This window comes from Osmerus eperlanus, chromosome 10, assembly GCF_963692335.1.
Source record: "Osmerus eperlanus chromosome 10, fOsmEpe2.1, whole genome shotgun sequence".
NCBI classification, from domain to species: Eukaryota; Metazoa; Chordata; class Actinopteri; order Osmeriformes; family Osmeridae; genus Osmerus; species Osmerus eperlanus.
In genome coordinates, this window is record NC_085027.1 from 18036383 (window position 1) to 18063706 (window position 27324).

At 43.5% G+C, this 27324-nt stretch overlaps 1 protein-coding gene across 12 annotated transcripts in view; it reads right to left on the reverse strand.

The window, feature by feature from the left end:
• The window catches only part of kifc3 (kinesin family member C3), a 76819-nt gene that overhangs the window by 1746 nt on the left and 47749 nt on the right, over window positions 1–27324 (reverse strand). Inside the window, exons 1-22 of one of the 12 annotated variants that reach the window (XM_062471904.1) lie at window positions 15885–15999; window positions 11443–11563; window positions 10034–10176; window positions 9433–9468; window positions 9002–9167; window positions 8534–8652; window positions 8328–8393; window positions 6004–6150; window positions 5635–5916; window positions 5396–5539; window positions 5070–5156; window positions 3486–3633; window positions 3270–3400; window positions 3022–3133; window positions 2744–2925; window positions 2546–2650; window positions 2240–2370; window positions 1673–1796; window positions 1122–1251; window positions 628–1007; window positions 372–549; window positions 202–248 (exon numbers count right to left, since the gene is read on the reverse strand). In XM_062471904.1, coding sequence (XP_062327888.1) covers window positions 202–248; window positions 372–549; window positions 628–1007; window positions 1122–1251; window positions 1673–1796; window positions 2240–2370; window positions 2546–2650; window positions 2744–2925; window positions 3022–3133; window positions 3270–3400; window positions 3486–3633; window positions 5070–5156; window positions 5396–5539; window positions 5635–5916; window positions 6004–6150; window positions 8328–8393; window positions 8534–8652; window positions 9002–9167; window positions 9433–9468; window positions 10034–10176; window positions 11443–11524 — 2940 coding nt within the window. In that variant the 5' untranslated portion in view covers window positions 11525–11563; window positions 15885–15999. Of the gene's footprint in view, window positions 1–201; window positions 249–371; window positions 550–627; window positions 1008–1121; window positions 1252–1672; window positions 1797–2239; window positions 2371–2545; window positions 2651–2743; window positions 2926–3021; window positions 3134–3269; window positions 3401–3485; window positions 3634–5069; window positions 5157–5395; window positions 5540–5634; window positions 5917–6003; window positions 6151–8327; window positions 8394–8533; window positions 8653–9001; window positions 9168–9432; window positions 9469–10033; window positions 10177–11299; window positions 11564–11916; window positions 12037–12731; window positions 12995–15884; window positions 16000–27324 lie in introns of those variants that run through there. The other 11 variants (XM_062471897.1, XM_062471895.1, XM_062471900.1 and 8 more) reach the window with 11 other exon arrangements.

A 27324-nucleotide genomic window follows, 5' to 3' on the forward strand; every position in this document is an offset into this window, starting at 1 on the left:
GACATGGGTTTGTAGACTCACTCAAGCTTGTGGACTTACATTGTTGTATCCCCCACACACACACACACTAGCACTGTCTGAGTTAGAGGCAGGGAGTGTTAGGTGGGCCTTGAACAGGTGACACAGGTGGGCATTGGGCACCATGCCATGCTGAGCGTTACCATGCCAAGCTACCAACCATTCAGCATTAAGCCCACCTACCTGCCCACCATCCCCGAGCAATGGTCTGGCTGTGTCTACCTGCCTGTCTGTAAACCAACCAATCACAGGATCAGGACAACACCTTTCCAGGGTCAAAGGGTTTGAAAGTTGACTGCGTCAGTATGTGGTGTGTGCTGGGAGAACAATTTTTTTCTTCAGTGTGTTTTTACCTGTTGAGAGCTGAGACTGGGACCTCCTGCGTGTGGTGGGGGTCTTGGATGTGGAGGAGAGGGTAGAGCCAGCACTGCTGGCCCGGGAGATGGGAAGGGGCACCGGAGTCACTGGTGGAGAGTCCAGCTGCAGAAGGCAAACATTCCTATGATGGGCTATAATGAAGCTGGATCTGTCCTAGTTTACAGGAGGGATAAGGGAGGTATTTGAGGGAGCCCAGATAAGTGCTGTGTTAAAAGCCAGAGTGAGTTTTACCTCAATGCTGTCGTGGGTGGGGGAGGAGGAGGTGGAGGAGTTTTCTGTCTGTCTTCTTGAGGAGACGGAGCCTAGCTCAATGGTCCGTACACGCTGGGCAAACTTCAGCGAGCACACCGACTCGCTCATGTTGCTGACTAGAGGAGACACCTGGACCATCATCAGCGTCTTGCTGTCCCCACTCAGTGAGTCCTGGAGGAGGTAGGTGAGCCGCGAGTTCCTGAATGGCACATGGGAGTGTCGGCTCCGCAGCGCGTTTATGACGTCGCCCAGGGCCGACAGTGACTTGTTGATGCACTGGGCCTCTCTGAGGCGGCTACCCTCAGCCCCAGACTTTCCGATCCGCTCAGAGCCCGCCAAGTCCACCAGGTTCAACTTACCTTTGGGAATAGGACACATATGAATGACTGCCATGTGTTTGTATCCTTCTGTGTGTGTGTGTGCGCGCGCGCATTTTAGGGAATGTACAAAAGACAGGGAGTGAGAAAGAATACCATGAGTGCGATGTCCAGTGGAGCAGTTGAATCCTGCCACAGTGATGATGAGGAGTGCATGGGAGCGCGAGCTATGTTCATTCAGGTTTGTACAGGCGGTGGCTCTATTCATATGACCCAGCTCAAAAACCTGCATTCAAATGAGACGTGTAAACAGCAGACCCTATCTGTACAGTTACAAGACACACACACGCAAACACACTCTCTTGGAAAGAGATCTCTTTATCTAACATATGTAGGTCTAATCTGGGGGTTGGAGGAGCCAAATCCCTGCTCCAGCACATTCCTTCAGCCCAGGGAGTCCTGGCAGCTATTTAACCATCTACGCTCAGGATAAGAACCTACTGCGACCTACCTACCTGATGGAGCCAATTTAAAATCAGGTAGATTAGGAACACAGTTAGTATCCAGCTCCCCTACTACCATTTCATACTGAGCAGACAAACATTATACTCTGGTAGACTGACAAAGTACTTCCTGGATCTTTGGTTGCCTCTCAATGGAACTCGTTGGTCTTTGAGCATCCAACCCATGGTCGATGATGGACTGACCTTATTGATGTCCTCGGGACTCTGGACGATGAACTCTGTGAGACCGGGCACATACAGCTGACCGCTACCATCTGGGTTCATTTTAATGTCCAGCTTCTCACTGGGGTTCTCTCCCAAGAGGTTCCTGGTGGAAAGTCAAACAGTCAGATGGTTCCTGGCCAGGGAGCATCCCATCATCACACTCTGGCACTAAAGCTTGAACAGATGTTCAGAGGTTACATAATGGTGAGGGGGAAAAAATAGGAAGGGAGAAAAGATAGAATAGTAGAATACTTTGTGCTGCACAGATGACCAAGGACATTGAATATAATCCACTTTTACATAATCACTGACCAGTTCACTCAAATTTCCTAAGCACACATACCAGCCAGCACATGGTGCTACAGAGGGCTTAGGAAGGACTTACATAAAGGAAATGCAATAATGTCTACTAATGGTGCAAACCCCTGCTCTCTGAGGTGGTAACAAAGTGACCACTTGTTCACACAGTGTAACCCACCCAATCACTAAAGTCCATTTTCTAAGCTTAGTTTAATAAATTGTGTGTAGGTGTGTGTGTATGCTTACCGAAGGGTCTCATTGTAGATCTCCACCATGCTGACTGTGATTTTGTAGTCCCAGTCGGGAGCTTTCTCAGTCACCTCAGAGAAGAGCAGCCTTAAAGCTCTCTGGTTTATGCCAGGGTCCTGGACCACACCCTGAGGACATTGCATCTATTGGTCAGCAACCACCACCACCTGCCAATCACTGGTTAAAATCTACACCACATTCAGGCTGGGGAGAGTCATTGGGTAAATGCTTAAAGGACAGACAGGGGAGGTTTTTTACTTCAGAAACGAAGGACATGTAGCAGGATCCCTCAGCTCAACCTACCTCCATGGTGTAGGTCTTTCCTGAGCCTGTCTGTCCATAGGCGAAGATACACACATTAAAGCCATCGATACAGGAAGTCACCAAGGACTGGACCTCCTGAAACACCTGTTTGTCCAATCAGAGAGGGTGTAAGAGTAGCAGCTCTTAAGACAAAAGAAAAAGACTATGCAGGTGCCTGGTGGGCACTTGGTGACCAACCTTTTCCTGAGAGGCATGAGGTGGGAACACCTTGTCAAGTTCAAAGGTCATCAGTTTTCCTTTGTTGGAGAGGTAGAGGACTGAGTCATCATCAGAGTCAATGGTCACCATGTTTTTGGCCTCTGCTGAATCTGATTCCCCATGGTACACAGGCCGCACGCGACAGAAAACCCTGATGTTGCCTGGGAAATGTAGGCAGAAACCATTATATTAGGAGCTGGGGATGGCAGTGGGAACTACATATTCCAGAATGCTGAGGTGAGGGATGAAGGTGGTACCTTTGAGGCGCACCAGCTCGTTATGACACTTCTTTCTCAAGTTCATCTCCCTTTTGTATTTACGCAGCAGCTCCTGGTTGGCACTGCTGACCTCACTGATCACTTGGCAGATCTTTAGGCATGACAAGTTGGCACACAGAGTTAGCATCATGATGCTAGCAAAAACATATATATTTAGTGTTTGTAATGGCAAATGGTGAACAAATCAATTCACACACACATCCCTAAACACACACACGCCATATGACCTCTTGCTTAGCCTCTGTGATGGCTTTGTCCAGCATGAAGGGAAAGTCTTGAACCTGTCTCTTCAGACAGTTGTAGTCACAGGTAAGGGTTCGCAGTGCAGGTTGCAGGGTCAGCAAGTTCATACGAACACCTGGACAGACACACAGATAACAGTTAGACAACATCATGGGAATACAGAGGTAGGCGCTGACTGAATGAAATACACACACACTCACCAGCTAGGTTTTCATGTACAGCTTTCATCTCACTTTCAGCTCTAATGAAGGCCTCCTCAATCACTCTGTTCTTCTCTTCCTCCAGGTTCTGCATCTCAGCCTCAAGCTGGCCCTGGGTCCTTTCCATCTCCCCCTCGTACACCAGGATCTACACACCAGGACAGAGGCCAAGAGAGGGGTTAGAGAGGGGCCAGGGGAATACCAACACCCACCTTGGGACCTTGGTGAGGAGAGATTCTGGAGCCCTTGGAGGTTCTGGAACTAAGAGCTGAGCCAGAAGTGGGTACAGCATTAGGTGCAAACATGGAGGCAGAAATACAAAGAGCCACTTCAGAGGTTCCTCTCACCTTCAGTTACACAAGAAAACAGAGTTTGGAGTTTCAATTGGTAAGACTTTAAATATAGAGAAGGGCTAAAGGGTGAACTAAAGCCCCTTGCCAGATTCAACTGATGAAGCTACATGACTACAGACTGGTCCATCAGGATGCATGCTAATCTTTGTAGAGTACAACAGGGAGTCACTATAGAGCACACACAGGTTGGTCTGGTTGGTCACACACTAATGGGTGGGGTTTGGGGAGCTGAAACACAGGGGTGTTGAGACACACACAAAATACAGCATGACAGATCTACTAACTGTTAGTTGAACTCACATAAAACCCTCCTGTGATAAATTCTTCACAAAATAGTACAGGTTCCAAAGTTCTAAAGCAGCTTCCAGGTGGATCAAGCAAAATTGGGCCTTAAATTAAGGTCAGATTAACGACCATGTGGCTACTCTACATACATAGCAATACCTTTGGGAACAAGCATTGTACTGTAGTTACATTAGAACTGCAATGTAATTGGTGGTACCAGTTAAGCAAAACTTGGTTGGGCTTTCCAGGGGTACGTTGATGTTAAAATTGATCTTATTTTGGTAACAACTTTCAACTGCCCCATACAGGTCCCCAACCACACCTGCTCCATACTATACCTGCTGTAATGTTGTTAATAATCCACACCGCAAACACTCAATACGATTACATAGCAATTCCTATGTAGGTAGTACCTGCAATGTTTTACAATTGGTTTTGCTATGTACATGGTAGTTACACACTGTTTTTTTTTACCTGTATAGATTATGCCCAAAATTGCATATGAAAACCACACTTCTGAACTCATTTTCTACATATTGTATTTGAGATCCTGTCACACTGTCTCGGAATAGAATTGGAATTGTTTAAGATGTTGCACTTACGATATGATTCAGATTTTGTTGTACTGCACTACATAATCTTGTAGTTGACGTGTTATTGTTTTACCAGCCAAAGTGCAACTACAGACCTTTCCTTGACTATAAGCATTGGTAGAATTATGCTCTTTTGAACTTTGATTATCTGCTGTACTTCAAAATGCACTATTTCTATGTCACTTTGAAAAAGCGAAAGGAATAAAATGTAAGACTTTAGTTGAGTGATTATGGGGTATATTAAGTCTGACTTAAGAATGGGTTCCAGAGTGACCTGCTTCTATCTACAGCACTAGCTGCAGTGTTGACTTCTGAACTATAGGGGGTATCGAAGAGGGGGGTGGGGGGCCAACCTTGGACAACCTGCGAATGACCTCGCCGTTGCCCTTGCCGATAGCCTTGGAGAGCAGGGCGCACAAGCGGCCACGGTCCATATGCAGCTGGAACCAAACGCAAGTGGAGATAAAGGAATTAACATGAAGGGTAAAACCAATAAGTCTCTAGGTGGGGAGGGAGGCTCTATCAGCCTGTAAACAAGGTAACAGGAGGGGGGGTGGGGTTCAAAAGAACAGACTTACTAAAGGGAGAGTTGAACAGACCGGGGAGAGGCACAGAAAAGTCCAACAGCCGAGGCCATTCCTGTGTAAGGCGTGTGTTGGTGTGTATCCAGCGTGTGTACCTGTGCTCGTAGCTGGGTGCAGGTCCTCTGGGACTCATGGAGCTGCTGCTCCAGCTCTCTAAGCAGCTGTCTCTGCACAGCCAGCTTCTCCTGCAGGGCAGCGCTTTTGGCTGCTACAGCCAGCTCCTTCTGAGACTCCACCGCCTGAGTCACCTAATGGTGGGGAGGGGGAAAAATGAGAGTATTGTCATTCCAGTACGATAGGAAGTCATTGTTCCAGGTTGGGCGTGTCTCCTAACCTTGACCTGCGGCGGCATCGCGGACTCTCGAGCCAGCTCCTCTTCACTGTCCTTGAGCCGGAGCTTAAGCCGCTGCTCCACCTCTCCCCGCTGACGCTTGGACTCTCCCAGTTGCCTCTGGGTCTCCCCCAGCTGGCAGTTGGACTCTTCCAGGTGTCTATGGAGGGTCTCCACCCTGTAGGTCTTCTCTAGGAGATCCTTCTCCAGCTCAGCCAGCCTCATCTCCCTCTGCCTGGCCTGGCTCTCCCACTGAGACACCTCTCCTCGCATGACCTCTGCATCCTGCACACACATGACCACACACAGTTAGAACATAACAGAATGAAAACAAATACAGACCATATTAATTGGTGACACACATACACACACCTGGCAGCTGGGGCAGGCAGAGCATGTGGAGTCGGCTGGCCTATCCTGGGTGTGGAGCAGAGAAGTCTTGCATGACTTCAACTCCTGCTTTAGCCGCTCATTCTCACACACAAGCAGCTCCAAGTGCTTCTCCAGATCTGTCGCACCCTGGATGCCCGAGGACCATATACAGACACACATGCAACCAGGGAGAGATATGTCAACATAACGCTACAATAATAAAAATGCGTTCCTTCCAAGGGTGGATGTACAGTATCAGGGCTCGACATTAACTTTTTGAGACACTTGTCCTTTGGACAATACATTAACGTTTCACTTGTCCATGCACAAAAGTCACTTGTCTGGGTAAAGATTTATAATTTTATAAAAAATAAATTGTGTTGACGTTAGCTAGCTAGCGTCGGTTGGTACACGGCTGTGTACCTAGCAAGCATTATAGCATTTGTATCGGTTAAACGTAGTTAAATATCAGCTAATATTCAACTGTAAAGTATACACCTTTTAAAGGATCCCTTGATAAATCAGCCTCTGCCGGGTAGAAAGGTAAATTGTAGAACAAATAAAAAGTTAACACCAACATTTAGTGGCAAAATCCATTGTTGTGTCTACAAAATTACAGGGCTGCCAACTTTTCAAAGTGAGATTTGGTCGTGTCAACCAAAATCTCATCTGGTGTGGCGTGAGAAATGGTTGAAATGCGTGTCTTACAGCCAATGCGTGAGTTGGCAGCCCTGAAATTATTTTAGATGTAGTATAAATTTAGCTAGCCATTTGCCTATGCAAGTCACAGTATTATTTTTAAATAGTAGTTATTTTTCCAAAACGGCAGCTAGGTTGCTTTAATTAGCTTCCGTTACCTAGCAACCTAGCATAATACTCGTAGCAATGCTACTACCTGCTAGTGTTACTTGTTAGCCTACTAATTGTAAATTTTGAAGCCATACTATAGCGTTTGTCATATAGTTTTTGTGTAACAGTCGGTTGGAATGTTCAGAATCACACATGTGCGACGCTACGATGTGGGGCCCTGCTTTCGAACGATCACATATGTGCAATGCTACTCCTTTTATATCAATATGCTATAACTATGTACATAAACTACATTCCATTTTCATTTCTGTACAGATTATCCTACCACCGTCACGCGGCCTAGCACTGTGTCCCTGGGAAATGATGGTAAAGTAATGAATGACCGTTTAAAACAGTGACAATAATTGTATGAGCCATGGCAACCTAAAGGCTATGTTTTGAAGCAAAAGCATGACTTAAAACTTTTGCATCACCAGATTCCATACCCCTAGATGTCAACTCTGGTCTGGTGGAGGTGAACCAATTGGGGGCCCAGGAAAACAGCTGGCAGCCAGGCAAGTGCAAATATAAGACACTCAAAAATATATATGCTTTGTATACAACCATTCAAGGTAACATTTGTTATTTACATAAATGTTACAGCTAATCTAGAAGAACCACAGTGTATGCCAATCATGCTAACTCTTGTAAACTTGTTTTACTTGTCTTTAATGACAGACACATTACAGGTTATGCTCCGGAAGATGGAGACATTGGAGGAGAACCAGCGAGAGGCTCTCCTCGGAAAATTACGTTGCTAGGAGGTCGCGGTTACGGACTGGCAACGTCGGAAAATGACGTTGCTAGGAGGTCGCGGTTACAGACTGGCAACGTCGGAAAAATAACGTTGCCACGACGTCGCGGTTACGGACTGGCAACGTCACAAGATTACGTTGCGGTTACGTTCTGGCGTCCCACAGATGCACGGTCCCGCAACGTCGCCAAAGACGTTGCGGCAACGTATGTTTGGTCATCGAGTGACGTTGCGGCAACGTAAGGGCAACGTAACTGTGTTAGCTGGGTTTCCAAGCACTGATAGTGTAACAGACAACACAGTAAATAATTCCTCTTTCATTTAAGCCCCCGTTCAAGTGTTGAGCATTACATTAGCTGCACGGTCTGTAGAGATCGTGGGACAAAGCCACTTTTTTGTGTTTTGCCAATGCATAATTCGGTAAAATAAAAACGGTAAAATAGATGTAATGAGTGGCACATAACGTGACGTAATATGTCGAGCCCTGCAGTATTGTGCTTCCAAAACCCAGGATTCAACATGTATTTTCTCTCTCCCTTCTATTGCCCAACCCCAACCGAACACAGGTTGCTTGACAGCAAAAAATGTGTCACGAGTTGAGCTAATTCAAACGCTCCTCCGTCTATCCCAGGAATTTAGACTAGCTCTGCGATATCCTGTGTACATCTCCATCTCTCTCTCACACTTCTACCCTCCATCTCTCCCATCTTGTCTCGTTTACCAGCTCAGAGCGCAGTCTCTCCACATCCTGGCTCTGGTCCAACAGCTTCTCCTCCAGCTCCTCCACCTGTAGATCATCGTGAGAGACCAGAGACTTTACAACTGTACTAGTCCTCCACTAACAAAGTTCACCTCATCCTGTATCAGCTGCTGCTATCAGGCCTAGGCTCTTCCAATCAACTCCGAAGCCCACCCGATGGACTGTACCTGTGTGCGCAGCTGAGCAATGAGCTGCTCTCCCTCCTGACTGGTGAGACGCTCTTTGGAACGCTCTCTGGGAGGCTGCTGCTCCTTTGGCTCAGCCAGCTTTTGCAATGGTCTCACGCCTGCACACACACAAACACACAACTCAAATGTATGGGCAGTTAAAGCATGCAGGGCTGAGTAATGCAAACGGACAGACAGTTGATATACACCTGTCCTGTAGTGTGTGTGCATACACCCACTATCAGAACAACACGCACACCCTACCCATAGCAATATTTATGGAACACTCAAACAGGCATACCATGAAAACCCAGCCTGACTATGGACTGACTCATGAATTTCACACACATGAGAGAGATGTGAGTGACCCCAGATGTCACCTGCAATTCACTCATCTGTTCTACTGAAACTACCACAATCGTCTCTACTCCTCTATTCGATCTTCTCTCTCTCTTTCCCTCACCTCACCTCTGGGCTGGACTGAGTGCAGCTCCTCCTGCAGTGTGTGGATGACGTTGGTCTTTTCCTGGAGACTCTGTTTGTGACTGTGCTGTAACCGCTGCAGCTGCAGGCGGCGAGAGCCCTCCTCACTACGCAGACGCGCCTGGAACTCACACACCTTGTCTTGCAGCGTCTACACACATACAGTTAGTGGTTAGGTGTCAAACAAGTTCATAGGGATACGTGGAATCTAATAGAATGGTGTACTTCTCTGAGGTCAAATTATGTCTATGTTACAGACAGCTATAGAACAAGGTTACAACAGGGTTCTACCAGTCTGCTGCTACCACTGACTACAGACAACACAGCTGTTCAGAAAAGCTCTAACAAGTAGGTAGAGAAGGAGAAGAGGTCACAGGGACACATCTAGTGAGCGAGTAGGTAAATGAGAATGTTACATAGGCAGGTGTCCAGGAATAAGACCAGGTGACCTTCTGTTGATGAGAAGAGAACAGGGAGAGATGATTGAAAGAACAAATAAGAAGATGTTGTGAAAAAGGAGAGGGATGAAGCACATAGGGCTAGTAATATCAGGAGAGAAAAGAAGATAGAGATATCGTATAAGCATGATGCAGCATTGTTGAAAAACAAAGGATTTAGGTGGTAGACTGCAGAGATTTGGCTGTGTCATTCTGCTCAAAGCCACGATGCGCATTCAGCAGAGGGGGAGACAGTGCCTGTGTGTCTGTTCAAACTACACACGTGTGAGGAGCTGTTAAAACAAACGTGTCTGAGAAAATGTACTGCACTGTCATGTTTAGTGGGCAAGCCCAGGCTGAAGAGGCCATGAGGTGCTCCTGTTAGCTAATATCATTGTATGAATTGCTGATGTAAGCATCTGAGTCAGTACTGAGACCGTCACTGGAGCATCACGCCAGCTTGTTCACACGCACAACCTTACAAATGAGTCACACAAAAAAAAGCGTCTGCATCTTCTGAAGGAGTGTCTCCCCATGGATCTGTCAGTGTGTATATGTGTGTATGCTCTTTGTAACCCACCTGTACGAGTAATTGCTGGTTGTGGGGACTAGTTTCTGTAAGGTCAGCAGTCAGCGAGGGACACTGTGCGAAGGTGGTACCAGGCAGAGACAGGAAGGAGCTGTCCTCCTCACCATCACTCATCAGAAAGTCCCCTGAGCTCGCTACAGGTAACCAAGAGGGACAAACAGTGACACACGGATCTGTGGGTGGATACAGTGCTGATCTCCTGTTCACCTTTTCAGCACATTCTGTCTGTCCTTTTTTAGTCAGGGTTCATTATCCAAGGCTCTCCACCCCTCTAACCATTTTACAAATTCTCTTTTCAAATCTGTTTTTTCAGTCAGTCCAATCTCCTCTTCCTATGCCCCTATTTTCTCTCCTACCAAGGTTCGTAGAGCACCATGGAAACCAACAAAGGCTAGATAAGCGGAGTGATAAGACTCCATCAGGTGAAACATTAACCCTGTGGATGTCTGTTTGTGTGAGTGTGCTCACCTTAGTCAACTCTACTGGGGCCCAGACTCAATTTTAGAACAATCACAGCACTGTACTACAGGATCCAATCACTGTAATACTGTACGTCAAGTCACTAATACTGTACGCCTAAACAATAATTAATGTCTTAAGCTGACCTAATCCATGTGTACTCTAAGAACTACTCAGCTAATCAAACACATGCACAAACAGCAACCCCTTACAGGCTATAAAGAAGTTCCCAAAACCTAAAACTATATGCAAATACCAGATACACAGACAGATTGAATAAATCCTTGGAAATCAAGTATGTGAATTGCATTTGGTTAGTTGTTGACAGCATAACCAAGTCTCACAGAGTGCACACACACACACATATACTCATTAGAACACTGACCTGTCACCAGTGTGGCCTGGGGCCATACAAAAGCCTCTGGACATGAACACTACCTTTCAAATTTTCCTTTGTCAGCTCCCTGACCCTCTCATAGTTTTGTCTGTGTCTATCCTCAGTAGGAACAATTAAACTTCTCCATAGTCACCATGAACAGCACTGCAAGCGCATTATCACAGGGACACAACAAACTAGTTCACAATGCGCATCCACACACGCAAACAAACAGTGTTAGCACTCCTGCCCCCTGGAATGTGGCTTTAAGGGGATCAGCCTTAGAGCCACATCTAGACACACAGGGACACCCATATCTTTAACGCATATTTTTTAGACAACAGTAATGTGTAAATGCTAAGGTGTGCCAGCTTTTTCTTCAAGGATCCAGTCTCCCTCAGCTGAATGTAAAACAAACTCACAGGAACGAGTCGCACAGTCCTCTTCTCTTCCCGACTCTCTCAGTGAGTGCCGTCACGTCTCCCTCCTTCTCTCCTCCGTAGACCCAAAAATGCAGACACACTGGTTCAGCCCTGCCCCGCCCCCACATTTAAGACTTGCTCACCGTCCAATGAGACGTCTTTCTTCCAGAGGTCCTGAAGGCAGGGGGCGTGGCCAAGATCCCAGGTCTTTCGTGTTCCGAACATGACCGCGGGGCTGAGCAGAACACTGGACTGCTGGACCGGCTTCCCCGAGAGACACAGAGACAGAGAGAGCGAGGGGGGGAGCGAGGGGGGGACAGAGGGAGAGAGCGTAAGGGAGAGAGAGAGATGCAGATGATCCAACTGACAAACCCAAACAGGAGGGAGGGTAAAAGATATGACAAACACGTGAAATGAGAAAGAAGACGAGGAAGAAATTTGAGAAGAGCTTACAGCCTATGAGTAATGAGTAAAAGGTGGATAACATTTCTGCATCAGCTGACAGTCGACCGATACTGCAGGACGCCTTTGCCACAGCTGCAACATCTGTAACTTATTATTAATGATCATCATAGATTCTGAATAAAACATTGGCTTTTACTGATTCATGAAAATACCCAGGTTGTTCTCTGCCTTGTATCAGTCATCTCCCAGGGCAATAGTCTCCGGTAGAATCAGCCACAGTGTGTTTTTCAGTACTGTACAATCAGTCTTTCCTCCCGAGAGGACAACTGGTGATAGAAATGTAGAATGTGATGTCACTCCCCAAACAAGTGGGCGATTCTCAACAGAGAACCTGAACATCCGCAACATGCCTAGAGGCACTGATAGTAGGGTAATGACTGACGGGACCTGACTGGTAGCTAAGACCTTACCCTCACCCCACTTGTCTTAAATGTGAGCACTGTTCCACATAGGTCAACTTGATCAAGCCAATCAGATTACATGCCACTGACTCATACTAAATACATTAGCAATCGGATTACAGGACTAGCCCCTTCGCAGAACAGCTAAAACAAATGCACATGGATGTGAAGTTCAGAACAATCCCCCCTAAACAATTATTTTAACCACCCCCATACCCCTACCCCAAGAATAAACCCTCTCCAGGGAACCTACATCACTCGGAGCCGCTGTACTCATCGCCAGGTGATCATGTGTGAATAACAATGGCAATGTTGCGCAAACCAGATGAATTGAACTTTTGAGGCGACGAGCAAGAAGAGAATTGCCTGTATGCAAGCGGAAAACAGCTTTAACTCATGCGTCCGTTTTTTTGTTTTTTCGAATATATCCTAATTATTTGTCATTCTTTTAGGGGGCCCACACTAGCAGTACTCTCCATCACTATACCCAGTCCACACTATGCAGGTCATCAGTATATAAATGCAATTTTCTATGACAACCTCTAATATCCACACACACACCCTACCCTTCCATTTCCTGTTGCCTTGCGTTCTGCGTGGTGACTGTAGTGGTCTCGGTCCAGCCAGCGTTTGTTGATGAGAATTCCAACCAAACCTAACATGCTGTCTGTCACAGAGCCATGGCCATGCTTAATGTCTAATCCAGACCATGTACCACTCACATCCAGTCATACACTGACCCTCTGCTACAGGTAAACTCCTCACCCCCACATCAACCCCCATTATTCTCTCAAATACATGCACACCCTACTGAATAACAACACTATCCAAAGTAAATGTATTAAATCTGATTACTGAGAGGGCTGGGTTAGGCTCCTCCCAAACAGACCCTCCTTAAAACAGATCTAGGAACAGGACTATTCAGGCCCCTCACCTGGACCAGCAGGAGGATACCACATGACCTGATCCCAGACCAGCTCTAAATTCACCACTCACAAAACACTACCAATAATCTTTTAAGCCTGTGACCAGATGGCCTCCTGCTTCCCCTTCACTCTAGGTAGAGCTACACACAGCTCTCAGGGAGCTGATCTCAGCTCCAACAGTTCCCAGGACAGGATGTAGAGGAACAGCTGATCCAGGTTGACTACCTCTCCTTTCTTCCCAACCCCATACTGCCCATAAGGAGAGAACATAGATGCCGTCTACTCCAGTTTCTGTTGTGATTATGAATAGGATCCTGTCGCAAGCACCTTGAGCAACGGTATTAATATAGTGCATCCGCAAAGTATTCACAGCGCTTCACTTCATCCACATTCTGTTATATTACAGCCTTATTCCAAAATGGATTAAACTTTTTTTATTCTACACACAATACCCCATAATGACGAAGTGAAAAAGGTTTGTTTCATATTTTTTAAAGATTGGCAACATGTACATAAGTATTCACAGCCTTTGCTCAATACTTTGATGAAGCACCTTTGTCAGCAATTACAGCCTCAAGTCTTTTTGAGTATGATGCTCCAAGAATTTTGAGGGGGAAAAATGAATATAATCCATTTTGGAATATGGCTGTAACATAACATGTGAAAAAAGTTAAGCGCTCTGGATACTTTCCGGATGCACTGTACTCTTCTTCTTACAGAGAGCAAGTCAGAGACCTCCTTTGGTGGCTGAAAATAAAAGGAACATTCAACCAGTCAAGTTGTTTGTTGCATTGGAACATTACAGACGAAGACTCCTATGTTTGGAGGTTTCCTAGGTGACACTCTCCTGGTGGTTCTTGGTGCACTAGAGGTGGGTTTAGGTTTCAAAAGTTTGTCAACAACCCAACTGGCCTTGCCTTAGCACTCTGGCCCCCTGCTGTGAAGAAAAGGCACCCGTAAGGCAAATTAAGGCGGATAAGACTTTAATAATCCCCCCCAGGAATCTGTGTGTGTGCCACCAATTTCATCACGGGCACTATGCACTATCTATAGTTCAAGTAATCTGTATTTGTGTGTTTTACTGACAACAGCAGGGCTGCTGAAGTGTGCAATAAATGTGTTAATTCGGCACCAGTCTAAAATATACCTCTCTCCTGCCTGACCCAACAACCTAAACTATCCAGTCCCTGTACAGAGACACCAAACACAGGTAGCGGCCCTGCCACCACCTGCCACCAACCCAACACTCACAGCCATTCCTTTGATAGACTAGCACAGATTAGATTAGACTAAATTTTACAAGCTGCTGACACACACACACACACACAATACAAACACTACACAAAGTAGATATTCCTCATCTGGACAGGAGCTGACACACCGATTCACTGTTAAAATGCCACTCTGCAGACACAAGGATCATTCTTGTCTTGGACTGACAATGCACGTTTGTATGATTATCATGTGCATGTGAGTGAACATGCTTTTGAGGTCAATGTATTTAATATGGGATATGCAAGTACGGTTCTTGTTTGCTCGTTATAGATAATATTTCTCTTACAGTACAGTGCTAGAGGGCCTATTTCTGTCCCAATGACAACACAGAGATATGTCGACCACTGGCCAGTCTACATAATTAGCCCTCCCAAAGTAACCAGATTTAACACTTTATAAGGACATTCCTGAAGGGGGTATGGGGAATTGGAGTTACTACCATGGTGCTTTGTTAATAATAAAGAGAGGTTTCCACAGAGCTGCCATGTGGTGTCTAGCTGGACAGCTTGAGAAGCTATGAGGAGACCTCTAAGTAAGACCTACTGAGTAAAGAGCTCTTCATTAGCCATGGTGTTAACACACTTCATTTACTCACTGCATATAAGGCAGGAGGGCCTTGCATTACACAAGTCCACACAAGCAAACATACAGTACACACACGCATTAAGACACATACTTCCTGAGGTTATGCAGTCTGTCCCTGTCCATCACTCTCACAGTCCAATGGCACCCAAATTGCCCAAACGCCCCCCTCAGAGATGCACACAATTCTTGCATTCATCCTGTTGTTCTCCCTCCCCCCTTCCCTTCCTCTCTCTTTCTCACACACACACACACTTCACCCAGACAAATGTAGACAGTCTACTGTGACAAGACTAGTGGACATACGATACTAGACAAGAGGGACGTAGGTATCTGTTTTCTGTGAATAGCAAGAACATCAAATTCCCTCCTTACCTTCAATCCTCCGCTTCTCCCCATCCTTCTCTCCCTCCCGTATTCTTCCCTAAAACTGGGTCAGATCATTCACAAGCAGCTCAGCCACCATACATTGGGTGGAAAAAATCTGTCTGCTCAATAACAGTGGAAATGAAACTTTAAGTAGACAGACACACACTGAACAATAATCGGAGTGCTTTTTCTGAACAGGTCCTCACCGGAGAACAGAAGGTTGGGAAAAAACTGCAGACAGACACACAGAGGGGCAGACAGATGGACAGGAGATTACAGGGATATAAGAGTAAACCCCAACAAAGAGAGGAAAAGGAGAATATCCTGTTCCTGTTAGTGTTCTACATCCTAGCGAAGACCAAACTGAGCAGCAAACACACACAGGCACACACTAACCCTTGGTTACTTACAGTCCTCTCTCTCACTCTGCCCCCTCTTTATTTCACCATTACCATCCCTTTTGCTCTCGCTCACTGTCCATCTTTTTGTTTCCCTTCTATCTCTCTCTCTCTCCTCGCCATCTTTCTCATCCTTTGTCCATCTGTATTTTGTATGTAGACTACTCACCTCCTCCCCTGCAGTCTGTGTGTCCTCATCATCCCTGTATTTTTAGTGTCTCTCCATTTCCCAGCATAAACAATACCTCACTGCTGAACACACACACACACACACACACACACACACACACACACACACACAGTGAAAGCTCAGTGACACCAGCCAGCCCACATCCTTTATCTAGTCTAATGCGTGCACACACACACGCTGCTCTTGTGCTCTGTTCCTTAGTAACAGTGGAATTGGAGCAAGCAACACTGCCCGTGTAGTTGTCGTCACCCAACCCCCTCTTCCTCTAGTCCCCTCCCTCTCTTTGGCTCTTCTCCAATCCATCCTCCCTCCTAATGGAGGAATAAATATTTCAGTCACAAATGAGACATGTCAGTGCACTGCATGCTCCTCCCCCACTTCAAATATTCAAAGCAACAGCACAATGCTGTGTGTCACATCGTGGCCCCATCCCATCTACTCCCATCCTCTGAAATACTTCAATGAAAAATGTCTACAACGTAAGATGAGTACACACACAAGCATTCCAATGTAAAAGGACAAACAAACCCACCTAGATGTACTCAGTCGTTACATCATGCTATCATTGTTCATGTACTGATCCATGCTGAACAGCAGTGTGTGGCTGGGCTGGATCACAAACACCATTCACAAACACTAAACCCCTCCCTCTCCCTCCTTTTTTCTTAGGTGCTTTTGAGTAGTTTTGCTTCTCATAATCAGGACCAGGTTGTTGTCACAGAACAAATACAGAAAAATGCTGAATACAGTTGAGAAACATCTCAGACAGTGTGTGTGCGCATGGAAAATCTTAGGACTGGTCCCAACTGGTCTGGAGAATGTGCATTATAGATGAGCAATTCTACACCCAAGCTCAGGTACTGTAGCCTTCCGGACCCTCCTTAGGATTATAAAACATGAATTAACTGTTGAATTCACAGATAAGTTCTGTAAATGTAAATACAAGAAAGTTTGATAACCTTTGCATTATTGCTTTGTAAAAATTATATTATTTTACCATAAAAACAACAGTAAAGTAGACAAAAACACTAAATCACTGTGTTTACTACAGATGCATGCTGTTAGAACTGTTTTTACCCATGTTTTTTTCACAATAAATCACAATGATATGGTCAACAAGAACATGTAGGCTACCTCTATGAAAATAGCCTGCACTCAAAAATGCTGGGTTGAAACCCAGCGGCTGGTTAACATTTAGAAGGTTAAATGAGAGAACACACGTTGGGTAACCCAGCAAGATTGACCATGTAACCCATGAAAGTTTATCATTCAACCCAAATATGGTTCATATTGAATTGACCAGGAGGCTGGGTTGACCTCATGTTTCCTTACAGTTAAATCTAAAATATGTAGCTAACGCCTAGCTAGCATTACCAGAACAAGCTATAGCAAGTCACTGGGCTGCCAACTTTTCAAAAAACCTTGGAGTGAGATTTGGTGGGGCCAACCAAATGTTTGCTGCGTACAAAGCAAAGACGAGCTTTCACGGGTGTTCGCGCGTCTATATTGCTTCACTCATATCTGCGCCTCGTCCATTACTGTTTACAACGGTAAAAGAACTACTTGGTTGGCGTTGCCTTCTCAGCTAAGAAACACAATGTGTGGCGTGAGATAGTGATGTGTCGTTCGTGAACGATTCGTTCATTTTGAACAAATCCTTACAAGGACTCGGGAGTAGTCCTCATAAATGATTCGTTCATTTCCCGACTCGGTCTTCGGGTACGAGTATTTGGATCATTTTTCACGTGACCTGCATAGGCTCTGTAGTGGTATCTAGAGGAAACGCTAGAGGGAACGATTCGTTCATTTCCCGACTCGGTCTTTCTACGAGTCTTTGGATCATTTTTCACGTGACCTGCATAGGCTCTGTAGTGGTAGCTAGAGGAAACGAACGATTCGTTCATTTCCCGACTCGGTCTTTCTACGAGTCTTTGGATCATTTTTCACGTGACCTGCATAGGCTCTGTACTGGAGGAAACGAACGATTCGTTCATTTCCCGACTCGGTCTTTCTACGAGTCTTTGGATCCCTTTTTCACGTGACCCGCATTGTATTTTTTAGTAGGGAGGAAACAGTTTCCTCATTCCCTTTTGCGTGGCCGCTGTTTTAGTAAGACGTGAATGATATTCGCTCCAGTCATCATACTGACTGGTTTTGTTATTTTCACTTTACACTTACAGTTTAGTGCAGTTTAATTGTTTCCGTGATAATTAAATGCTAGTGTGATAATAAATGACCAAATCATACAAACAGTCATGATACATTATTTTAATGCAGGAATTTCTTTTAAAATAGTATCTGCTGGTGCACATGTCATGCACTAACCTACATGAGAATATGATACGTGTTTGCAGTGGACCCTATAGACTACCTTTCTATTTGTATCACCATCCACTTTGGAGCCTTCACGTACGAGCAGCCATTTAGATGTAGTTAGCTAGATTATCTACTAAGAGCTAGCTCTACGGTACCCTTACAAAAAATAAGTATACTTCAAGTTTATTTTGTAAGTATACTTAGTATAAAAAGTATACTATTATCATGTTACTTAAAGTATACTAGCAGTGTACTTATTTATATACTATTTTTGTACTAAGTAAACTGAATTGGCCCACTTTTTAGGTCACTTAGTACACTTTAAAGTACACTTATAGTGTATTTCAAGGTTTACTTTTGAATAATGTAAAGTGGCCTGTGTAGTGCACTTTCAGTTCATCAAGTATACTTCCTAAAGTACTTCAAAGTAAGTAAGTAAGTAAGACTTTATTTATATAGCACATTTCATACAATAATTGTAGCTCAAGGTGCTTTACATAAAATCAATAAATAAAAAGTATACTTTGGAATACTCTAAAGTAACCTGTGTAGTGCACTTTCAGTTCATAAAGTATACTTCCCAAAGTACTTAAAGTATACCTTGGAATACTCTAAAGTAACCTGTGTAGTGCACTTTCAGTTCATGAAGTATTCTTCCTAAAGAGCCTCAAAGTATACTGGGAAATACTTTTAAGTGCACTTTCAATTAATGTAAGTACTTAGTGAAGTAAACTTAATAAATTTAAGTAGTAGTAGTAATAGTAAAATTAATTTTACTATTACTTACAAATATATTATAATGTTTAGGAGCCCCTCAAATATGGAGGACCAAACCTGCCAAAATTAAAAATAAATAAATAAATGTATACATAAATGTATTTATACATAAAAAAATGTAAATATATAAAAATAAATGTATGAAAACATCTTAATTACGTATTTATTTATTTACATGGCCATTTATTTCTGTATTTATTTATTTTTGTATTTATTTATTTCTGTGTACATTTATTTCTGTATTTATTTATTTCTGTGTACATTTATTTCTGTATTTCCTTGTCCTTAAGCTAATGAGGTAAGCTGTCAATCAATGTATGTCACGGTGTCACCTTAATGCCTGGGTTTGCTATGACTACCTTAGTAAACAAAAGACTGCACACACGCAATAGATAGCGAGATATGAGAGTTTTGGCTAGCTAACCTTGCTAAAAAAAAAGTGCTAGTCAAGATGTTTAACTTTTTCGCGTTGAGGCTCTGGATACCAATTTGTACCATTTAGCTGCCTGCAGAGTCATAAAGAGAAAGAGTTGCGTCAATTGCCTTTACGTTCATGGTACTGTACTGTACTGTAGGCTAGTTAGAACTAGAGCGAGCTAGCATCAGTTTCAAACACAGCAGCATCGTCGTTGAGGAACAGTTGTACTGTACTGTATGATGGAGTTGTGCCAAGGTAAGAATGTGGAAGTTCTTGGCCCATTTTCTGGCATCTAGTACATTTAACATTTCAGTATCTTAAAGTGCCGAGATTTTTTGATGCTAGGTACTGTACAGTAGACATGTAGAAGCCAGAACGTAGCAAAAACAATGTGCTACGAAGTGAGTGATGACCTGTTTATGTAATGATCAGTGTAGCTAGCTAATTTAGTGCACTATTTATATTTATTGAGAAACTAATGCCTACAAACAAGTTTGTGTGAGAGGAAAGCTGTATTTAATTATTAATCCGTAACTGTGGTCGCTTATTTGCACCATAGTCTGGGGGTTGGTACAGTAAGAAATTGGATGATATTATACAGTGTCAAGGAACCATCAAAGAACATAGTACAACATGGTTAATCTATTCATAAAGTGAATGTTTACTAAGCAAACTATGAGTTAGAGACCATTGTAACATTCAGTCCATCATGTGATTATCATTGGGTGTGCTCAAGCCTTCGGCGAGAGCACAACCTTTTTTCTCTCACATATATATTTGGGTGTGCTCAAGCCTTCGGCGAGAGCACAACCTTTGTTCTCTCACATATATATTTGGTGGCCAAGCCGCGAAGCGGCGAAGCCACTTAAGTGTTTCTACCTTTTCTTATTGGTGGCCAAGCCGCGAAGCGGCGAAGCCACTTAAGTGTTTCTACCTTTTCTTATTGGTGGCCAAGCCGCGAAGCAGGGAAGCCACTTAAGTGTTTCTACCTTTTCTTATTTGGGTTCCTCCGGTAGGAGAACCCTATTGTTATTGGTGGTATTATTAGGGTTCCTCCGGTAGGAGAACCCTATTGTTATTAGGGTTCCTCCGGTAGGAGAACCCTATTGTTATTGGTGGTATTATTATTTTTTACCCATGGGAGTCAATGGCAGCCCCTAGACCAGTACCGTAAAAAGTTGTGAAATTTGGCATGTTGAAACTGCAGACCATTAGTAACTACCATACCAAACATGGGCCATGTGAGACAATAGGTGGCGCTACAGGCCACGCCCCAATATGTCAATTTTCAAATTGATGCCATTTGCAGGCCATAAGTCCCAAAATTCTGAAATTCATTACATATGCCTTATTTCTCATGAGGAATAAAAAAGCCTCAAGAAGCTATAACGGCCACCATATTGGATTTGTCTGTACAATAAAGATTAAGGAAACGCGTTTTTTCCCTACTCCTCCTACATTTTTGGTCGAATTTTCTTCAAAATTGCCATAGATGATATCCAGACTGAGCCTCACAAAAGTTATCGTAGGGATTTCTGATTTTCAAAACCGTTTGTCCGGTAGAGCCAATCAAAATCTGCAACAAAGCAACCAAACAGGACGTTTGGTCAAATCTCAGCAAATCTTTGAGATATCAACACCAAACTTGGTATGTCACGTGGAAGACACTACAACATGTTACCATGTGCAAAGGCAACTTCATACCTCTAAAAATGATTGATATAAAGCAAATTGAATTTATTGCTAATGCTAAAATAATGCTTTACACATCCGCCGGCCAAAAACTGATACTCTGATTCAATCACTAGTTCATATGAAGACTCTTGAGAATGTTGAGTACACAAATCTGAGAAAAAGTTGACTGTAACATGAAAACTCGATTTTTAGTGAATATTTGAAACATGCATGCTTGGCTAATTTCTAGGGCTGTTTCCCCAAATCCTCTCTCCCTTTGCTCCTGTGCGCGCGTGCTCCACATTCTCTCACACACAAGGGGCCAGAGCCCCTTGACACACGCATGCTTTCTTGAAAATGTGTGCTGACCAAGCCCCCACCCTCGTTTTTTAGCCCCTGTTTCATTTCGCTTCCAATCGCAGCTCGCTGTTACGAATACAAATTATTTTTCGGCGGCCATTGTTGTTTCCCGTGTCCCGTGAAAGTCGTCTCCCGTGAAAGCCGTGTTGGAGGCAGCCACTTTCGGTAAGTCCTGGTTTTACACATTTTAAGCTAGAATTAATGATTGGGTTTGTGAAAGTACACTACTCTTGAATTATGGTGAAGGTTTAGCACTTTTAGACCTTATAGATCGTGATTCTGAAGTGACGGAAAACCAAACTCGAAAAGTAGCTACTGTAGCTCTAGCTTTTTTCCTCTGTGTTTTTAATTAGTGAGTCATTTTGCATCTCGGCGAATTGTTCATCAAAAAGGTCGAGGAGAGCAGCCTTTAGGAGAAAAAGCAATTCCCCACAGACCTGTCGGCTCATAATGGTGATTTTTGGCGTGAAAGTCTTTGTAATAAGCCTATGCGGCAGGGAGACTTTTTCAAGGCGAGCCTGTTTCATTCGTCATATGCCCTGAGAAAGCGACCTACGTTAGCCAGGCTAGTTTTGCCAATTTCGGTAAGTCAGGCTATTTAAAGGTCTCTTACAGTCAGAATCACTGTTTACAAGCAAAGGTCGAGCTGGTCTTTTGTCAGATGTGTATATATTGACCAGTTTAGAGGTAAATACTCTTGCCAGAGCCTGGAATCGAACCTGTGTTTTGAGTGACTGCATGGGTCTCCATGACGTCAACACATTTGGATTCAAGTTCAAGTAATGACACTGCATTTCACAGTCAAAACTGAAGTCTGTATCAAGTGTAGATGGGAAAAGCTTCATTTTTCACAACTGACATGGACCCTTTCTTCACTTTGACAGGTCTGGAGGGTCATGCAGAGGCCTGCTCAACAGAGTTCAACAGAGGATGCAACAGACTCGAGGATGGTGAGATCCACACAGACCCCTTGCTGGACTACCCCTCTCTAGCTGGACAGCTTCTCTTCAGCCCTGACCCCAGAACAGCTTGATCCAGCTGGCCTGCCTGCCTGCCTGCCTGCAGGCCCTGCTTGCCCCTGCCTGCCAGCCCTCCAGAGACAGTCACCCCACAGACACAGTAGCTCTGCAGCCTGCTTTTTTGAGGACATTGATGAAAAAGGACAAGCCAGCATTACTTTGATGAAAGTCTAAATGTTTAATCCTTTCCATGTGCCAGTATGCCAAGCTGCTGACTTTGTGTCTTAAGTGATGAAACTAGTTCAAGTGATAGACTTTTGACCTGAATCCAATGATTATTCATCTGAATAAAAACCACTCAAGAGAAGTACTGCTTCTTGGAGCATTTGTGCTCCACATCAGTACATCTCACACATTTGCCTTTGTTTCCATGGGATTCATGGAATTGTTAGTTTCTGCTCCACCATTTCCACCCTAGTGTAATAATAAGTATAATTTAGGACAGCAATTACATTTTTGTGTTATCCTTCCGCATTACACACATTTAGTCAATGTTCTTAAACTCAACCGATTATTGTCATTTTACCATACTGTTCATATTGAACAGACATCAGTGTTTACTTGGAAAGATGACTGTATATTTCCACTTTTGATTTGTATTTCCATCGTAAGTTTGGTCTTTAATTTCATTTGGAAGTGGTATTAAAAGGTCTTACATTTAACTTGTTTATACCTGTAGACACCCTGTGAAGCCCCCACTGCAGAGACAGTTGGTGACAGAGAGGTGCAGACATTAAGTTAAACATGCCTTAAGAATAGAGTAACAAATAGAGACTAAATGTGTAAATGGCTGTTGAAACTGAGTTGGTGCATGTCAGTTTAGGCAAAGGTAACCTTTTAAACCTCTAGGTTTAAAACAAATTCAGATTTGATTGGAACTCTCTTTTATACATTTATAGTTGGATTTGACATTTAATTCATTTAGCAAGTTGTTTAACTCAAACAACCATAACACGGTACATATGGTATACAATGCTGCAGTCAGATTTGGCGAAATTGTTAGCTTGGATGTTATCTTTACATATAGATGGGGTCTTGTTGATGCGCACGCAGCTTCAAGGCAGAAAGACGCGTTCCATTTCACTTTTACTGTACCTACACCTTTAATGTTCCCGCCATCCCCCCATTTCTGAATAAAGTTCGACTGATCTGATTTGTTGATTTCTGTTGCTATGAAAACCAGTTTAGCCAAGCTAACTAACATTGTTTTTAGCTAGCTTGCATTACCATTCAATTGCTAACAAAACATTAGTAAAAATAGCTTGCTAATCGGGCAGAACTTGAACTCGGGCAGGAGACTCTGAGACCTCAGCGCACCACTAGCATCTCGTCATATCACGCAGTCGGAGCACAGCTAGATAATCAGCGTCAGCGCTCTTGGGTACCCAGCATGCAGTGCGGCATGTTAAAAAAACAACAGCTACGCAAGGGATTTCAGTTGTTGTGTTCGTTCAGTTAGATGTTTGTAATGTTATTGGCCGGGTTTCCCAGATTCGTTAAGAAGCTCTTAACGCTAAGAGCTTCTTAGGAGCGTTCTAAGAGCGTTCTAGAGCGTTCTTAGAACGCTCTTAAGAAGCTCTTAGCGTTAAGAGCTTCTTAACGAATCTGGGAAACCCGGCCATTGTTTGTTAGTTAATATAATCTTGTTGGTCACCTTGAGTGTGCATGCTGTGTAGTTTAATGGGAACAGAGAGTCGGCCATTTTACTATCACAGGCTATACTTGCAAGGAGCTGAACGTGGGCTGTGCCCTAGACCAGACCAATTGCCTATGAGGCTAATCTTGATTCTGGATTGACTGAGATTCTGGAAAGAGATCTACTCAAGAAGAGAGTCAATATCTGTGGTTTTCAAGCCATCTTTGAGAAAGTTTGAAAACAATGTTGCGGTTAATATGTTTTGATTGTGGGAGGCAACTTTTGGACTACACCTAAACCTCATGCGGCCACCGCACCACCCGCACTGGCAAAGAGGGAAACAGCATGGATGGGGAAAGTGTGTGGGCAGAGCAAGCAGTAGTAGTACATAAACTACACACGTCCTTTACTAAAGTGTATTCTGACTTTCATAAAGTTATTGTTGTAATCAAAGCTTTTAAAGAATGGATCTCTGCATGATGGGCCTGACCAGAGCACAGGTGGCCTGACAGAACACGCTTCAAAGTTGTCACTTTCAAAAGGGTGGCATTTTAACCCTGTCAGTCCAAAATGTCTAAAAGTTGGTACGCATGCCTTATTGCCAATGGGGAACAAAGAAGTCTCAAGAACCCATAATGTCGGCAGCATGGATATTTCTCTACAGTGACAATTTGTGAAGAATTTCAAAAAATGACTTCAAATCAGCCATTGATCCAATTGTATTGAAATGTTGTGTACATGTATGAAATACATGTCTGTGTCATGTCAATTTTGTAATGGTTTGCAATGCTGAGGAGGAACCCGCCATTGCTGCCTGCAGCTATATTTGGTGGTATTATTATGTTTTACCCATGGGAGTCAATGGCAGCCCCTAGACCAGTACCGTAAAAAGTTGTGAAATTTGGCATGTTGAAACTGCAGACCATTAGTAACTACCATACCAAACATGGGCCATGTGAGACAATAGGTGGCGCTACAGGCCACGCCCCAATATGTCAATTTTCAAATTGATGCCATTTGCAGGCCATAAGTCCCAAAATTCTGAAATTCATTACATATGCCTTATTTCTCATGAGGAATAAAAAAGCCTCAAGAAGCTATAACGGCCGCCATATTGAATTTGTCTGTACAATAAAGATTAAGGAAACGCGTTTTTTCCCTACTCCTCCTACATTTTTGGTCGAATTTTCTTCAAAATTGCCATAGATGATATCCAGACTGAGCCTCACAAAAGTTATCGTAGGGATTTCTGATTTTCAAAACCGTTTGTCCGGTAGAGCCAATCAAAATCTGCAACAAAGCAACCAAACAGGACGTTTGGTCAAATCTCAGCAAATCTTTGAGATATCAACACCAAACTTGGTATGTCACGTGGAAGACACTACAACATGTTACCATGTGCAAAGGCAACTTCATACCTCTAAAAATGATTGATATAAAGCAAATTGAATTTATTGCTAATGCTAAAATAATGCTTTACACATCCGCCGGCCAAAAAACTATACTCTGATTCAATCACTAGTTCATATGAAGACTCTTGAGAATGTTGAGTACACAAATCTGAGAAAAAGTTGACTGTAACATGAAAACTCGATTTTTAGTGAATATTTGAAACATGCATGCTTGGCTAATTTCTAGGGCTGTTTCCCCAAATCCTCTCTCCCTTTGCTCCTGTGCGCGCGTGCTCCACATTCTCACACACAAGGGGCCAGAGCCCCTTGACACACGCGCGAGCTTGGTACACGCACAAGAAGACGACCATTTTATTTTATCGTTGGAGAACTCCTGCAGCCCTCAGAGATTTTCATTGTTACATTTGACAGTGAGTAATAAGATCCTACAATGGCAGTACAAAACATGTATTTTAGCGTTTGTATTCGTATGATAACTTGAAGACTTTTATACTGTCGTAAACAGGATAGCAGCTAATCTATCTACTGTAGGCTAGCTGAGCTAAGAATATCTCTTTGTACAGACAGTATTACAGGCTAGCAAGTCGTAAAATCTTTAACATTATACTTGCTTCTGTGAGACGCGTTTGAAATTTGTATACTGTGCGTGACTATGCGGTTGGGTTGTTCTATTTTTACATGTCATTGTTGATGTAATTTAAATTAGTACGGTGAGTTCCAAATGTGTCTTTCGATTAACCCTTTCACACGTAGGTTCTAAATTCCTTGACTGGTCCCCCAGAGTGAGTTTTTTATGCGCGTGAGTTTGGATCAATCTCAACGTTCCAGAAATTGATTATGACGCATTAAAATCGAATTGCTATACAATTTAAGTATTTCTCGGTTCGCATTTTCCATTGACCTAGTTTGCACCCCGTATTAGTGACGAATACTCCATTCATTGGTTGTTTTGTTTATCCACCTTCTCGTTACGTATTTCTTCCGCTTCAGGGGACTGGCGGAAACCTTCAAAGTAGATATTTTGGCTATTATTCTGGTGACTGAAGTATTTGTATAACTCAAATTATACCACCCATATAGTTTGCACGATACTGAGATGAAAGCATGAACTGTTGTATTTCACGAGGTGATGTTTTTGCCAAACTAGCTAGCTCGTAGTGTAGTAAAGAGTCAATCAACAAGTTAGCTGTTGCTAATTTACTAGGCTATGTTACATTGTTTGTGTGGTCGGATTATAACGAATACAAAATAATTTGGATACATCCAGTCAGTCTAATTTGATTTATATTCATCGTTTTGTTTTCTCTAGCTGGCTTCCATCTCGTAAACCTTCTGAGTTGGCAACGCAGCCAGTGTTCACAAAATAAGTTACTGGATGGAAGCCAGCTAAACGAAAACAAAACAATACATTACAATCCTAGTAATACGCTAGACTGACTAGATGCACTTGCATTACTTTGTTATAATCCTACTACACAAACTACGTAACATAGCCAAGTAAATTAGCAGCAACTGTTGATCGTCAACCAAATTGAGCTATAGGCGAGACTGGAACATGACTCCCACACACCTCGGCGAAAGGCGATCAAGCAAGCTCATGCTGCTTGGATACCTTCAAACCTTTTTGGTTGGCATCTTTATCTGGGAAACTTTTCTGGTGAGTAGATTATTTATACCCACAAAATATACACATACCTGTGGCATGATATTGAGACGAAAGCATGACCTGTGGTTTTTTTCCACTATCTGATGTTTTTACTAGCTAGCTCGTAGTAAAGGGTATTATTCAGGTAACTAGCGATTACTA